At 41.5% G+C, this 18197-nt stretch overlaps 1 protein-coding gene across 3 annotated transcripts in view; it reads left to right on the forward strand.

Moving 5' to 3' along the window:
• The window catches only part of akt3a (v-akt murine thymoma viral oncogene homolog 3a), a 68558-nt gene that overhangs the window by 27115 nt on the left and 23246 nt on the right, over positions 1 to 18197 (forward strand). For all 3 annotated transcript variants that reach the window (XM_031308685.2, XM_031308676.2, XM_031308667.2), the window contains 2 exons: positions 10380 to 10505; positions 17203 to 17314. In XM_031308685.2, the coding sequence (XP_031164545.1) occupies positions 10380 to 10505; positions 17203 to 17314 (238 nt within the window). The remainder of the gene's footprint in view (positions 1 to 10379; positions 10506 to 17202; positions 17315 to 18197) is intronic.

Below are 18197 nucleotides of genomic sequence, written 5' to 3' on the forward strand. Positions count from 1 at the left end.
TTTGGCTTTTGAATTTCAATTTAACATTGGCTTTTAATTTGGATTTAATATTTGGCTTTTCGATTTCAATTTAACATTGGATTTTCATTTGGATTTAATATTTGGCTTTTGAATTTACATTTAACATTGGCTTTTCATTTGGACTTGACACATGTCAATGTAAATGAGGAGGCGTGGCCCAAAGGCTGGTGGGAGGGTCTGAAACGAAAGGGGTGCAGAGGCACCTTATGAACAGCAGGGGGAGCTGACTGCTGGGGAGCACACTGTTGAGGAGCATCTGTCTGCGGCTTGGCCACCAGGCTGGCTTATCCTCTTATTTCACATGATAGAAACTGATGATGTAGGCTAAACACAAACCACATTTCATGCAACAACAGTGAAGTTTTCATGTAGATACTATAATTGGGCCTGTGTTAGTGAGGACTAGATTAGGACTGTATTTAAAGCTGATTCTGGTTTCCAACTTCGCCCCAGGTGTGTCTGTTTAAAACACGGACGGAGACAACTTCTCTCTTCTGATGTTTTATTTAATTAAGCAACAGTACAAACATGGGTGTGGGTAGCTCTGCTACGTGTGTTTGTGTGTTGTCAGATCTCGAGGACACACACACACACACACACACACACACACACACACACACACACACACAATCTCAACCGGGTAGTCATCGTCCGAACTGCGACCTCTCCTTGTGTGTCCGCGCTATTCTCCGACACGTACTCACAACAATCACTCCTGATCACGGCCTTTTGTACAGCCTGTGTACTTTTTTGTTCATTTGATTTCCGATTTTGAAACGATATCCAAATTTGAAAAATGGGTCATTTTAAACCTTGTTAATATTGATGACAATGTGTTCAAACGGAAAACGTGTGTGAAACAGCAGATGGAAATTATAAAAAAGAAATCAATTCTATAATCTAGATCGGGAGTTTGCCATAGCAGCAGCAGCAAACAACTGGAAACTTCTTACAATTTTTGTCTGCTATTTCACCACTAAATTCACTATTGAGACTTTTTTATGCGAGCAATTAACTGTGTAGAGTTTGAATATGGGCAGTTTTACAAACATTGATGGCCAACTGCACATTTTCTCCGATGTTGTCAGAAGCTCCAGTCTGACGGGACAGCCAGCTGGTGGCGGCCGGGATCGCCTCTCTGCCGGCCGGCCAGTGATGCTCACAGACACCGCTGTCAACTGGAAGTCTCTCAATAGAATCATGTTTATTTCCTGAAATATGGCTCGTTTTCCGTTTTAACACATTGTCATCAATATTAACAAGGTTTAAAATGACCCATTTTTTTTTTTGGACACGCACCTCACACTGCGCGCACCACCCGGAGAAAAAAGTGAGAGAAAGAAAAAGGAGAGGTCGCAGTTCGGACGATGACTACCCGGTTGAGATTGTGTGTGTGTGTGTGTGTGTGTGTGTGTGTGTGTGTGTGTCCTCGAGATCTGACAACACACAAACACACGTAGCAGAGCTACCCACACCCATGTTTGTACTGTTGCTTAATTAAATAAAACATCAGAAGAGAGAAGTTGTCTCCGTCCGTGTTTTAAACAGACACACCTGGGGCGAAGTTGGAAACCAGAATCAGCTTTAAATACAGTCCTAATCTAGTCCTCACTAACACGGGCCCAATTATAGTATCTACATGAAAACTTCACTGTTGTTGCATGAAATGTGGTTTGTGTTTAGCCTACATCATCAGTTTCTATCATGTGAAATAAGAGGATAAGCCAGCCTGGTGGCCAAGCCGCAGACAGATGCTCCTCAACAGTGTGCTCCCCAGCAGTCAGCTCCCCCTGCTGTTCATAAGGTGCCTCTGCACCCCTTTCGTTTCAGACCCTCCCACCAGCCTTTGGGCCACGCCTCCTCATTTACATTGACATGTGTCAAGTCCAAATGAAAAGCCAATGTTAAATGTAAATTCAAAAGCCAAATATTAAATCCAAATGAAAATCCAATGTTAAATTGAAATCGAAAAGCCAAATATTAAATCCAAATTAAAAGCCAATGTTAAATTGAAATTCAAAAGCCAAATATTAAATCCAAATTAAAAGCCAATGTTAAATTTAAATTCAAAAGCCAAATATTAAATCCAAATGGAAAAGCCAAATGGAAAATTAAAAAAACATAATATTTTTAATTTGATCAATGGAAAATTAAAAAAAAAAAATAATATTTTTAATTTGATCTTGCTTCGTTTTCTCTTTGGACTTTCAATTTGAATTATGAATAAATATTTCCTCCATAGGTCTCATTCCTTTTTCACTGTCTTAGCATAAAGGACTGGACTTTGACTTTCTTTGTTACATTTATTTTTGTATGTTTCATTTCATAGGTTTTTAGCTTTATTTTCTTGGGGTTGAAGCTGTCACAGCCCTGCTCCTAGACTGTAACAAACAAACTATGAATTAACATAATGCAAACCAATCAGTATAGCAACTCTGCAGAGTTGTTATTGTGGTAAGTGGGTGAGTAGAAATGGTATTGGCAAAACCAAAAAGCAGAAGCCAGAGTTCTTACTAGACCGGAAGCTGCCCTGGGCTTATGTACTGTACAGAAGGTCATTCTGGGCCCAGGTGTGTCTCCTGCCAGTAATGGTCCTGCCTCACAGGATGGGCCTGCAAACAGAAGAGCACAGAGAAGGAAACCAACAAGCAGGGCAGAGGGGTCATAACAAAATCCTTTTAACTACATTAAGGAGTAAACTTTTCAACAGCATCCTTGGGTATTTTACACTTTGGTATCAGATGTCTATATTTTTTTTGGAAAACAAAGAAAATGTATTTTGTGTTAAAACTTGATAACCTGATAAAACTTGATAGCTGTGAAAGGTGACAGTACATCTGTAGAGATGTATTGCTTTCTGGCATTTCCTTGTTCCAAAAAACTCCAAATTACTAATTTTAAAGCAAACCTTACCTGTATCAGTATCAAACATGTACTGTTAATGTAATGTAGTCAGTAGAGCAGCTTTAGATTGTACAGTTTGACTTGACTTCCCAGAGTGTAACAGTACAATATCACATAGAAATTCCAAAATTAAGTGGTATTATCCTACAATATTTGTGAGAATAGAGCTCATCTCTGAACAATTTTATCTCTCTCATGATAGTTGATGTGGTTAGGGGGACCTATCGGCTGATCCAAGATTGGTACTTATGTTCTACTAATGTATGACTGTATTTATGTTATATCCATGTTATATCCACCTTCAGTACTTCCTGGTGTGTTATTAGTCCTTAGAAATAGCTGTGCACCGGCATTTGTGATAAATTGTTGTAATGACATATTGTAAGTGTAATCGGCCATCTCTCTCTTTAATTTAATGTCACAGAAACCACCAACTTGCTGGACTTCGACCTTAAATGTAATATGTTGAAAATAAGGTAAGGTAAATAGATTATTTTAATGTGACAGAAAACAAAAATGAAGATAAAACAATTACCTTTGTTGTAGTAATATACAGCATGTAAAGAGACAGATAAAGTAGTTACAGTAATGAATTAAGACGGTAAGCTTGGAGTCACTGTAGCTAAGTGACCTTCACCCATGGTGTGTGTGTGTGTGTGTGTGTGTGTGTGTGTGTGTGTGTGTGTGTGTGTGTGGGGTAGCTTGGCAGCCACAGCCTCCTGTCTGGCACAGGTGGTGTTGAGCAGCAGCCCTCCAGCTAAGATGCTAATATGCTAACACCGCACTAATCCTAGGGTGCTTTAGGAAGCAACGGACCCTGCCCCCATTCCCCCCCCCCCAACAACACACATGAACAAACTGCATATATATATCTGTGTGAACAAACACTCATGTATAGACACACACATTAAAGCTGACTGAAATACCTTATACATACATATATATATATATATATATACACACACACACACACACACACACACACACACACACACACACACACAAACACTAGTGCAGTGAGTGGGATTAGGATGTGAGGCGTCTTGGCTGCGGCGTGTCTGTCAGTCACTCTCCAGCTCTGTCAGCATCACAGCGGTGGCCACCATGCTCCAGGGAGCCACCACCATCTACTGGACCGTAGTGGTACTGCAGGAGAGGAGGAAAAAAAATAAAAAAAATAAAAGACCATTCTAATATACAGTAAAGAGAAAAGGAGATTTTAAAAAGAGGGGTTTTAGTGCTAACTTAGTATGCATTTTAAAGTTATTGTAGTAGTAGTACTTTAAACCTGCAATATGCTGCCAGTGTGTGTATGAGTGTTTGTATGTGCGTGTGCCTCCTTCTGTACCAGCCGGTGGGGGCCTAGCGGCACCAGGGCAGCCTGTGTGCGTGCGTGCGTGCGTGCGTGCGTCTACCAAGAGGCGCTGGCTGTATGCAGCTGGCTGTGTGAAATCTCCTAGTGGCCCCATGGAATGACCAAACTCCCATGGGTTTCCACTGAATCTGGCCGCCCTGTGGCTGCCCTGCCCTGTCTCTCTGTCACTGTTTATAGCTTTAATCGCATACACTGAGACGCTCCTCTCTCACTCACTCTCGCTCGTTCAGACTGCTGCTGTCTCTTGCTCAGCCCTCCTCTTTTCGTTCATCCTTCACTTTAGCATCTTCTCATTGCTAGGCTGCTGTAGCCTCCATATAGTCTCATTCCACAGACTGGGCCACAGGTTTGTACAGTTACTCTAGCACTAACCCTTTAAAGTCATCCGCAACCCCAGCTTCATACTGGATTTACTTCTTTGATTCTTCAAACACCCCCCCCCCTAGTTCTAGTCTTGTATGATCATAACAAGTGGCAAAAATGCCTTCTGAACTTTTACAGGTAGCACACAGCTCCTCTTTTATGTCGTAAGTGATGGCGGTGGCTGGATTTAAAGCACTCATGCACACACTCAAACACACTTAACACCAGTCCAGCCCCGATGTGGTAATGAGACTAATGCACTGTAAGTGGATTGGCTTTAAAGAGCCTGGATTCGCCTTAAGATGTCTGAGTACACTGGAGTTAGAACTGCTGGGGTTGGGGTCACGCACACAGCCGTATCCTCGTAAACACACACATGCACAATGAAATAGACTTAACAGATTGTACAAAAAAGTTTGTTTTGTTATGTCTTTCATATCATTCTATAACTTTTCTCAACGCTGTTTTACACCAGTAAGAGTCAGTAAGTATTGTGTGCAGCTCTGCAACATGCATTCTTGCTTGCTTGCTAGCGCTGATGGACAGTCCCTCAGACAGATGTCTATCAAGCGTCAACCACACAGTTCCCTACTTTCATACACCCCAGTGTCCACTATGCTCACACAGTCACCTCCCTCTTTCCCTCTCTCCATTACCCATTAGTAACTTGCCTGATGTTTAGCTAATTTCTCTTTCTCCTTCTCCTCCTCCCTGTGTAATACTGCTTTTACTCAAATATCAGCCACTAATGCTCACATACACACAAACACATGAAACCCCTCCCCACACTGTTGTGTCTGGAGGTGTTTTGACCTTCATCTATAAGGAGATCAGCTCAAGCAGCCGGCCAATCATCCTAGCTCAAAAGCACCCATCAGTTTGACTGCATACTACTGTTCTATGGTGAAACCTCCATACTGCTACGCTGTGCAGTTGAGATTTGCTTTTCATTGAACTTTGATACTTGCAGCCTTCTTACATAAATTGAATTGTACAGTACATATGACAAAGTTGAGATACTTTTGTACTTTAATGCTGTTGCAAGGCCTTTTTTTCATCATGGATTAATCTGTTAACAATCTGATCTATAAAATGATCAGAGAAGAGTGAAGTTCCCAGAGCTCAAGGTGACATCTTCATATACAGTAGCTTGTATCTGACCAACACCCAAAGATATTCAATATATTCAATTTACTAGGACATTAAAAAGAGAAATGCAGGACATTGTTAGATTTTAGAAGCTACAACCAGCAAAGTTTGGCATTTTTGCTTTTTAAATCACTTACATGATTAATTTAACATCAAAACTGTTGTTGATTTATTATCTTCCAATCGGCTAATCAGTTAATTGAATCATTTCAGCACTAAAACATAAGTTTTGTCAGTTATCAGCACACTTACAACCTGCCAGTCAGGTTGGAAAAAGTCAACCTCTAGGTGAGCTATGTAGTCTGTTATCTTTTCCTTTGGTCAGACAGATTATCAGTCGAGCAACCAACCTACTAACCGAGTAACTTAGTCACTCGGTTAGTAAACTTGTTATTTATTCTGTCCCATTACAGCCAAACACTCTGTGTTAATGCGTTGAACACTGACTGTGTGTGTGTGTGTGTGTGTGTGTGTGTGTGTGTGTGTGTGTTTTATGTGGCCAGACGACATATTCCTCTCCCTGCTGGTGAGCTGCTGTGTATGTGCTGGAACGTGGCAGAACCTCCCCTCCACCCTCTCCATCCGCTATACACCACCACCCGCCACCCCTCCAGCTCCCAGAGCGCCAGTCACACAGCCCCGTCTCTGCGCCATCTGCATATCAGCTTCGGCCTCGGCCAAAGCATTAAATTAAATCCCTGTTTGGGTTGATTAACAAATGGCTGGTGAGCTCACATAGTTATGGAGTTATTTATTTAATTGTCATCAAGGTTTTGCCTGCTTTTCGTCTGTCTCGTTGTCTGCTGAAGCATGGCATCTGGCTAAGCAGGAGCAGAGGTGTGCTGGTGTCCTGAAGGAGTGAGTGTGAGACAGAGAGGCTGGAAAGTTTGTGCAAGTTTGTGTGTCTCATTTCTGTTTTGCTGGCTGACGTTCAGCATTACCATTTGTACCTGTCTCCTATTTTTCCCTCTCTGCATTTCTTTCTCTCATTCTCTCCCCTTTCCCCCTCTGTCCTGAAATGAATAGTTAATCAGTCCCCTAAATGAGTGACAGTTAGTCAGTGCGTTGTTGTAATTGTCCAATCAGAAAGCTTGGAACGGGCACAGTCACAGCTGATTCATCTCTTCCTCTTACTGCTAAATCCACAAGCTGCAACTGGAAGATGTGCCAACAAGATTTATTTCTCCTAGAGATTCCAAAATAACTTTTAAAAAGTCAAGTTCTTAATGCTTAGTTTGTGGCTCATACCAAAAAAAGCGGAAAACAAAAGGTCTTGAGGGGTAGAGCCTAACAGTGGAAAGTTTGTCACTTTTACTCATTCTGTTTACAAGTCCCTTCTTAGCCAAACACTTAACTACGGCAAAGTACAGCGGATGTGGTTGTTTGTATTTTTAAATCTTTAATTATTTTTTTACCTTTGTGAATAGGTCACAATGTTACTTAATACTTCCCTAACAATAAAAAAAGGAACAGGAAGAGTTTAGAAAAGTATGAGTATGCATCCAATTAAGAAATCAAGTTAGATGGAAGAGAACGCTTTAGAACTGCTGTACAAGACAATCTTTTGTCTGTGTTTTGAACAAATTTGGCCCAGAATTGATATACACTTCAAAGTGGTTTATCTTATCCTCCTAAATATCCTTTGTTCTTGAGATCTTTCAGATCCCCCACATTGTCATGTATTACTGATATCCTGCCGTTCTAACAAGAAACAACAAGATAGTCCTGTTGTCTTAAGCACTGTATAGTGAAGTATTTACTAATTGGCCTTAAGGGAAAAGTAAAGTTGTGCAGAAAACTAAATGAAACTGTAGTGAGGAGTCCGAGAGAGATGGTGTGGGAAGGAGACCGGCTGTTCCGTTTTCTCCAGCAGTCCAAACTAGAGACATGTGGCTCCCTAGACAAGCTGTCCAGAGTGGGAGAGCTCGCTGGACTCATTACAGGCAGGGCCAAGACGGGATAGCTTGACAGAACACCATTGGATCATTCGGAGGATTGGAACGGTCGAAACAGAATTGTGTTAGTTTGCGTGTGTGTGCACGTGCCTCTGTTTGTTTGGAATGGCATGTGTGGACAACTGTCCATCTCCTCTCTCCGTCTGTGCCACCCCTGGCTGCCCCCTCCCCCACCCCCCCAGTGGACGTGTACACACTTACACAAACACACACTCACTCACACACACACACACACACACACACACACACACATACACGCTGTCTAGGCCTGGCCAGAAGGATTGCTTAAATGTTTTCAGTTGTACTGGACAGCTGAGCGATGAAGTGGCCAGCCACAGGCTTCCATTGGTTGGACACTTCATCAGGAAACTGACTCAGAGAAATGACTGGACTTGGACCAGCAAGCCAGTCATCACTGCCAGTTTATAATAGTTTTATCAGTTTAACTTTCCCTTTATCCTCATCCATTTTGTCAGTCAATACATCTATTTCTCCTATCCACTTTGAAGTTAACCACAGTTTCTCTTTTCCAGGTGATCAGGTTTTTTTTATCATTAGTTTTTATAAGCTATATGTTTAATCTAAACACAATACTGTACCAGAAACACCTGTATAATACTTAAAAATAAATCAAGTTCACCAACACCACAAATTGAATATTTATATTATATTACATATTATAAGTTGAACCATGGTAGAATTTTAGCTCATTAGGCTTGCTGACATCCATTATTTCTCCAGGGAAGCAAAACCCCACAACGCACATCAAAATCCTCAACAGATTACATGCAGTCCTGAGCTCTTCTTCTTCCTCTCCATCCCTTTTTTTTGCCTTTGCTTTTTTTTTTTTTTTTTTTTTTTTTTATAATTTTGTTTTCCTTATGCCTCCCTCCATCCCTCCTCCCATTTAGCCCCTCTCGCAGCACTCTGTAGCAAGTGATCCAAAAGAAGATGCTTTGTTTCTCGAAGAACAGGAGAAGGAAATAGGAGAGGAGGGGAGAGTGGGTGGATTTGTGAAAAAGAGAAAAATAGAGACTGAGAAAGGAGAGGAGAGAGAGAGAGGTGTGATTGGTAATCCTGATGACTCACTGGCACCCAACAGCATTTTCTTATCTGTCTATGTGTGTCTCTTTCTGTCCCTGTGTGGAGGTCCAAATCAGCTGCTATCCCCACACACACACACACACACACACACACACACACACACACACACACACCTCCACGACAAGCAGCACCCAGAGGTACCGGCTGGCCCTGCAGTCGCATGGTCCCTTTGACGGAGCAGGTGTTTTTCTGCGACGTGTTAACGAGCGCGGCCTGCTGTCATTTCCGCTTTAAATGGATGTCACAAATAGAACAGACACACATACACACACTGCCTATTCTACTCTCACAGCGAATTAGCCTAAAAAAGGTGATCAGAGTGTGCCTGCATGCACATATGCATCTTTGTCTGTTAGTATGTCTTCACAAGGTGTGCAATTGTGTGTGTGCATGTCAGGGAACGGCTGGTTAATTAAAAGGGGTTGAGATGTAGGGAACATTTGCGTCCTTCTGTGGTTTTTATTTCTGTTGTTTGAAAAGAGAAAGTGAAATGTTTACACAGCTCCCTGCTTTGGAAAGTGTTGAGATTGTCAGTTTCTTTCATCAGAGCTGTGCGTCTCAGTATTACTTCAGCCACATACTCTGCATGTGTGCGCACAGTTTCATCACTGTATATGTACTCATCATACTCGTCCAACTATGTGTGAATTCGCACACGTGTGCACTTTAATCCATGTGTGTATCCATGCTGTTTCCAGTAAGTGTTATCTGCCTCTGTGGTGTGGTAATGTTTGACACTCATGTAATCCTACAGCAGGATCTGATAAAGCTGTGGTTCCACCTTAGTGCCAGTCTGTGTCAGCCAGTTGGGTTATACTCTGCCACCAGCTGCTCAACAGATGTTATTTGTTGCTGCGGTCTAAGATGGGTCATTCTCTATGTGTAATCTTACTGTATCTCATCTCTTGTCATCTCGTCTCATCTCATTTTATTGCATCCCTCTGCTTTTCTCTTTGCTGGCGACCAGTGGTTTGTGTGTGTATGTGTGTGTGTTTGTGTTTTAATTGTGAGTTCATACTGTATGTGTGTTTGTGTGTGTATATGTGGGTGTGCCTGTTTGGTAGAGGGGTCATCACCTCGACACCTGCCCATGTATCAGCCAGATGATGTTTCTGGCATGGATAGTTTGCTTGTTGTGCTGGTAAACATGTTTTTGCCATTTTTTACATGATAATCCGATCTGAATCTGGCAAGCACTGTGAGAGTCATAGAGATATCGTGTGTATGTGTGTGTATATGTGTGTGATATCCTTTGGACAGATGAGAGTTGAGCGGACAGGCTCTTATCCCTCGAGGGAATAAAATCTGTATTTAAAATCATCATCATTATTGCTATTAATACTTTCCATATATCATCACGGTCATCATCATAATCATCATTACCCCCTGAGTGCTCTATTGCCTTTAACATCATCATCACTGTTGCCCTAATGATCTGAATTTGTGTCTGGTTGAACATATTTAACTTAAATTTTCCTCCCTCTCTTTGTATCCATCTTTTTCTTCAGGTGAATACATAAAGAACTGGCGGCCGCGTTACTTTCTGCTGAAGACAGACGGCTCCTTCATCGGCTACAAAGAGAAACCTCAAGACGCAGACCTGCCCTACCCCCTAAATAACTTCTCTGTAGCAAGTACGTTATCTACCACACATATATCAACATAGCCTCTAGGCACTGTGCTCTAAATCCTACTGTACCTGTATCTTTACATACTGTTACGGGGCTAAGCTAACCTGGGCTCCAGTGTTGGGAGTAACGGCATTTAAGTATAACGGCGTTACTAACGGCGTTATTTTTTCGGTAACGGAGTAATCTAATTAATTACTTTTCCCATCGTTGCAACACCGTTATCGACTTCTCGCTCATTGAAATTAAAGGCAAGAATGTTTATGTAACATGCACACTATGCCCAGGAAAAAAGACTTTATCCACGTCTGCCTCAAGCAACTCGAATCTTATGAAGCACCTCACATCAACACATGCTAACACGACACTTGTTGCTGCTGCTAACCCAACCCCAAGCCCAAATGCAGCTAGCGTGAGCTCCAGCGAAGGAGACGGAGCCACTCTGTTAAAACAAGCAACGCTTGGATTTTTCTGTATAGTGTTTTTATTCTTCAATCAGTTAATATAAACATCTTTGACGTTAAAGATGTTATAGAACGTAATAGCGTTATAGAACATAAAAAATAACGTTACAGTTACTTTGCTGAGTAACTAATTACTTTTACAATGTGGTAACTGAGTTACTAACTCAATTACTTTTTGGGAGAAGTAACTTGTAACTGTAACTAATTACTTTTTTAAAGTAAGATGACCAACACTGCTGGGCTCATTGAACAACAAAACACCGCTTTTACAGGCTAAGCTAGCTCGTAACAATTATATTGTCTCCTCTCCCTGCGTGCGTGCATTTAACGTGAGAGTGAGACCTAAGCTGACCTGGATGAGTGTATATCTTTCCTACTTCTAGAGGGGTTTGTGCTGTGTTAACTGCCACTGTTTCAGTTTGTTTCGTGTTCCGGAGCTGGGGCTGCTCATCGGTCATCGGGAGCGACAGCCTGCTCGCATGCTCCGGGCACCTCCAGTGTCTCCTGTTGACTTCTCCGTGAGCCCGCTCCTTGGTGTAATAGTTCAGGTTTTAAAGGTGCATTTACAAAAAGTTGTGTGGGAAAACAAGAAAACGTCTCTTCAATCAAACGTGTGTGGCCTGTTGCGTCCCTCCTCTTGAGGCTCTCCACCTCTACTTCCTGAATCAATCCTCCATGAATCTTCCCCCACACACCTGCAGTACTGCGTTAAAGCAGTGTTGCCAACTCTTTTCCAATGAAAGTCGCTAGCACCAGCTCCAAAAGTCACTAAAAGTCGCTAGATGACGTCATACGCTCATTTGCATATTGTTGACGTCATTACGCAATCATTTGTATAAAGCTTAGTGGTTGTGTCAGCAAGGTAGATAGAAAGAAATAGAACTCTTTAGCCAAATAATCACAAATTCAATACAGGAATTTATTTTACCTTATAATTATTACTTAGGTAGCCTATCTTTGAAGTAAAAAAATCTAAGAAATTCTACAAAGGGAGGGAAAAAGATCGATAAAGAATTCTCAAAGAAGGCTGGCTTGCCCAGGTCCAGGCCAGCTCAGCGGCATCTTTCTCCCGTCGTGTCCTGCTGTCTCTCCTACCTACACCGGCCCCCGCACACCCTGTCCCCCCCTCCCCTTCTACCTGCCTGCGCACTGTGCGCAGTGCTGCTGCACATGAGGAGAGAGGGGAGAGGCTGCTCCGCTGCTTCTCAGTCACAGAACAGAAGACTGTTTTGGCGGCTACAGGAGAGAAATACCTTGCGTTCTCGCTGGACAATACTGGTGACTTTTCTACAGAAAGTCGCCAGATTTGTCGCTAGTCGCTTTTTTGAAAAAAAGTCGCTAAGGTGGTCTGAAAAGTCGCTAAATCTAGCGACAAAGTCGCTAAGTTGGCAACACTGCATTAAAGGCATACTATGTAACTTCTCCTTCTTCGGTCCCTCTACAGGTTGTCTCATTGGAACTGCAGCTCGCGCGTCCCACCACTTCGGTCCCCCTACAGGTTGTCTCATTGGAACTACAGCCGCGCAAGCTGTAGTTCCAATGAGACAACCTGTAGGGGGACCGAAGAGGGAAAAGTTACATAGTATGCCTTTTTAAAGGAGAAATCCGGCGCAAAATGAACCTAGGGGTTAATAACACATGTGGATGTCGACCATTCATTTTAATAAACTGTCTGTACACTTACAAAGTTCTCAATGCTTCGGTTTACATGTAGGGATCCTCATTATGCTACAGTGGAAGTGTGGTGCTATTTTGAGCCTTGTTAGTGGTATAGAAATATCAATTTCGTTTAACTTTACCCGTGCCCTGACGACTAGCGTTATAAGCTAATTAGCGGTTTGCGCTAAAACTGGTCACATTCGATTAGCATGAAAACATATTCCAGAGAACGGTTGACTCGGTTGACTCAGCGTCCACAAACACGCCCCCTCATTTGACGTGTCAGTGGGACTCTGTCCATCAGCTAACCACGCCCACTTCTCTAAAGACACTAGACTAAAATCATAACAATACACAGAACAACACCACAGAATAGGAAAACATTGTCCACATGCTTACAGATTCCCATCTGGATGATGCAGCTTTTAGATACCTGATGCACTAATTTGGAGGATCTTTTTGTTTTGGGTTATGTCAACACACATTTTCCTTCCTTTGCTGTAAAATGCTGTAAACTGCTGTAAACTGTAAGCAGGTATACAGAGAGAGAGTAGCAATGTGTCCAAGTACCTGCATCTTTTCTGTACATACTGCACCCATGTACACAGCATACTTCTCTGTAGGTTTATAATTAACAGTGCTGATTATACTGTGACACATGCTGTAATTAACCCCTGCATGGGATGTTCCAGTTTAGAGCAGAACCTCTATAGGCATTGCGAAACAGTGTCTTGCTCAAGGATGCTTCAGTAGGGACATGAACGTCTTCAAGTTAAAGGACATATAATAGCCTATATCTTCTGATTGATTGCAAATCACCTCTGTCATGTAAATTGCAATGAAATTGTTCTTAAAAATGCCCTTGTGGTTTCTTAACAGAGCCGCGGTGAAGCACACAGTTATTGCATCAGTTTTACTCATGGTGTGACAAAACATCTTGCTACTCATCAGTCTTCACAGCGTTGGTGTGCTTTACAGAATTCACTGAGGGGTCTAATCAACCATTTATCAGTACATCATCTGTCTGCACCTGGTTAACAAGCCCACAGTGTCTTCGACATGTGTAATTAACCAGCTAATGAGTTAACAAGATTAATTTTAATGTCTCTCAGTCTCATTACCACCACCATCAACTCTCATTGTTCATACAATTAATGCAGATTGGCAGTAAAACTTTGTGTCTGCTTTCCAGGCGTTCAGGCCTTGGAATAAAAACTGTGGTCACTCTAACAACTGTGTCTATTATCTGACAGAAGACAGAACTGACTTTCTACTACTTTATAGTACTCATCAAAATGTTTTTTGACATTTAGGCTGACATTACGTTTACTTTTTAAGACACAAAACATTTTTTATTTTAAATTAAAGACAATTAGGCTGGTCAAGTCTTGCTATTAGCTATTGGCTATTTAGAACTGATTCGTAAATAAAAGTGTTTATTTTTTAAGAAGATCAGTTTTTTTTTTTTTTATTCCCTCCAGACTCTGCTGCTGTACTGTAGCTATCACACTAATGAGTAGTACACACAAGATATGCTGTACACAGCACACTGATTCAAAAGAGATACAGTACATCTGTAATAATGGTGGTTCTAGAAGACTCAAAAGTGGACTTATTTAAACTTAATTGAACACCATTGTTATACTGTCACTTCTGGCATTGGGTAAACATATCAATCAGATAATACCTTTCTTCAACAAATTCATTTAATTAAAAACAATGTAAGAAAGTGCATTATAGCAGATACAAGTTAGAAAATAAAATCATAAACAAAATAGTTTGACTGATAAATGTTATCAGTAAAAGACTGAGTATATATGTAATCTTTTTGTTTAGCATTGTAGTATTTAGAAGCTGCAACAGCTGTAGACAGGAGAGTATGTTTTGGGTTAGACCAGAGGAATTACTATAATCAAGTTGAAATGAGTGTGAGTGAGAAAAATTAAAACAGATTATCGACTGATCTGCATCCACTATTGTGCTAGATAAAACAGATAAAACATACTGTATATCATACAGCATATGTCCCCTTAATAAATAAATGGATGCATGATATGTAGTTGTTTACTCTATAACATATACATGAACATAATCTTGCATAATAATAAAGGTGCCAAGCTTGTTTTTCCACTTCTTGGCCCGTGATCTGTTGCAGATGCCACTTTATCTACTTGATTTACTAGATTTGGACATGGCAGCAATCATTTTCTTTAAATTAATGTATAATGAGAGTGCTATGTGAAAATATCTGCAGAACAGTCAGGGACAGTGAGGATTGGTGATGGAGGGGACGATATGAGAGGAAAATGATGACGAATGGTAGAATATAAGCTGATACCTCAGAGAAAACGATAAAGAATGGTACATCAAAGGATGGAGGAGGAGAAAGAAATATTGGAGTCCAGAAGGGAGGACAAGTATGGGGAATGAGCGATGGGAGTCAATCGGAGGGGGCAGAAGAAGAGAATTGGAGATGTGGGGAGGAGAAAGGAAGAAGAGAGAGGACAGAGATGGAGGAATGATTAGGGTGGGCAGCAACGGATGGGAGATGGAGAGAGGGATGGAGGGATTGGAGAGTGAGGCTTTTGTGGATGAAATATGGAGGAGAGAAAGGGAGGATGAGAGGATGAGGAGAGGAGGATCATCAGTGCTGAACAGACAGGGAGGAGGAGACGAAGACAGGATTGGGGAACGAGGAAAAAGGGGAGAGGAAAAGAGTTTGTGGGGAGGACAAGCCAGGCCATACATCCGGCCCCGGCTGCTTGGCACAGCACTGGCATTGCCACATCTGTTGCCCAAAGCTGGGAGGCCAGGTGGCGTGTGTGTACGTGTGGGTGTATATGTGTGTTTTCGTTTATGCGTGTGTGTGTGTGTGTGTGTGTGTGTGTGTGTGTGTGTGTGTGTGTGTGTGTGTGTGTGTGTGTGTGTGTGTGTGTGTGTGTGTGTGTGTGTGTGAACAACAGAAGTGGTCAGATGGAACAGAGATGGTACAGGCCTGTTCCCTGCAGAGGGACTCATACATACAAGCCTGTCGCTCACACACACACACACACACACACACACACACACACACACACACATGCTCACACACACTGATGCATGCACTCACATACACCCACTAAACTGCTACACAGATTTCACAATTGCCTGCTGTGGCAAACAACCCAATTTCAGCTAACGTTCAAATTTCAATATCACTTTAACGTGTGTGTGTGTGGGTGTGGGTGTGGGTGTGGGTGTGGGTGTGGGTGTGTGGGTGCGAGTATTTTTTGGCATCAATAGCATGACCTTGTTTTCTGGCAACACAGTAGGCCATGTTCACGAGTCAGGTAGTAACTTCTTTCTTTGTGTGTGTGTGTGTGTGTGTGTGTTACATCGAAACTCTGCCATGTGTTCAACCTGAATGGTGTTGTCATTAACCTTCCTGTCTATATTTAGGCTGAGCCATGACGTGCTGTGCTGTGCCACACTTAAACAGAAAGTAATTGGAAGAAGGGATAGCCGAGGACAGAGAGGAGAGGAGAGGAGAGGAAAGTGAAGGAGAGGAGAGGAGAGAGTGGAGGAGAGAGGGTGAAGAGAGATTGACAGTAGACAAGAGGAGAACAGAGGGAAATGTAGGGTGATATATGTAGAACAAAGAAGAAGTGGGGGAGATGAGAGGACAAAAGATGGATCATTATTCTCTTTTACACCTTCTTCGCCAGATGCGTATGTGCTGCAACACATAATAGCCCTTGGCACAGGAAAGCACCATTATTTGAATCATCTGTTGCTGAAGTTATTGCATATTTTTAAACTAACTAACTAACCAAGCTGCATTTTTTCTTAATTGTACAGGCCTACATTATTTCACTATAGGTTTTCATCACAGCAGAATTCTTTTTCATAGTAGGATAGGCACAGTAACTAATAACATTAGCAATGGCTCTGTTCTATTCAAGTGTCCCAAGTAAGCTATAACAGTGTAACAGTGAGCCAGCATGCATAAGCTGAAGCTGCTACATTTTTATTTATTTACACCTGTGCTCTTCCTCGTCTAACAAAATGTCTTCCATTAAAAAACCTAAAAACATACCTTATTTTGCTTAGATTCTTTTAAACCAACTTTAAATGTTGCTTAAGACGAGGTAATTTTATTTATCTATAACATTGTATTACAAGTTAATTCAATGAACCTTCCATTAAAATATGTACAGGATGTAGTGAAGAATATGATAAATGAAATACCAGAAAATGCAACAATAACTGAACCAAAGAAGAGAAAAAAACACCAACTCACATAAAAGACATACAAGTAAAACCCCTCATTCACACATGTACATTGTAACTACTCATGAGTTTGAGCAAACAGAAAGGTTTACCTTTAACATGTTGTGATTGATATCAGCTCTTTAGTGCAGGCCAATTCTACATGTCACTAAATGCACCCTCGCCACATCTGAATCTTATTCTAGGTTCAGTTAGAAGCTCCTAGCTCTTTCAAGTTCCATTTTCTTCCTCCCTCTTTGTGCTATTTGTTGCAGAAACGTTGTTGTAATTGTACTGAAAGAGAGCACTGTCCCTCTGGCTGCCTGTTTCAGAATGTCAGCTGATGAAGACGGAGAGGCCGAAGCCAAACACCTTCATCATACGATGCCTCCAGTGGACCACCGTCATCGAGAGGACCTTCCACGTGGACTCGCCTGATGAGAGGTCGGTTCCCTGAAGACTTTTAGAGTTCTTAGAGCATCCTCCAGTCATTGTTGGTCAGTGAACAACAAGGATGTTTTCCTTTATGGAAACAGTGTCCCCCTAAATCTGTCTAAAAAGGGCTCTAATCTTATATATCAGGCCAGGAGTCTTGATTCAAATTTTAGATGCTAAGAGTGTATGAGAGTACTATTTAGCCAGAGCTTTCTTTAAAGCCAGAAGTGAAAAATAAAACTTTATGTACAGGTTAGACCTAAGATGCTTTTAGACAAATAGGTTATTGAATGTATACTGCCTATATTACCATATACCGTCTTATATTCATCATATAGCAGAAGTTTGAATAAACAATTGACATATAAGCTAGTTAAAACCTAGGTTTATCCTCAACGCAGAAGGTCCAGAGTTCAAGTCCAACCTGTGACGGTTTCCTGCATGTCTCCCCCCCCCTCTCTCCACTTTCATATCTGAGCTGTCCTATCCATTAAAGGCGGAAATGCCCAAAAGTTTTTCAAAAGTCATATACATGAGGAAGCAATAATTCAGTTTCAGTTCAACTTAAAAACTTTACATGTGCAAGAATAATTTTCTTGCATATATATACAACAACTTAAACATTCTTAAATGACCATGACATTTGACTAAACTTAGATACAAAATAAATACAAATCATGCAGGTAAAAGTATCATCAAGGGCAGAGGTATATGAGGTTTGTACTGTAGATTTTTTAGGTGTGTGTGTGAGGGGAAAGAGACAGAGTGGGAAGGAGACCTTTCAAGTAGCGTTGGCATAAATTCTCCAGCTGCTCAGTTCCTTTCTGAGGAGCTGAGGTGTTTATCTCCAGAAAATGAACAGCTTTGCCCAGAAGACCACAGATGCTTCTGT

This window comes from Sander lucioperca, chromosome 15 (assembly GCF_008315115.2).
Source record: "Sander lucioperca isolate FBNREF2018 chromosome 15, SLUC_FBN_1.2, whole genome shotgun sequence".
Taxonomy (NCBI): Eukaryota; Metazoa; Chordata; class Actinopteri; order Perciformes; family Percidae; genus Sander; species Sander lucioperca.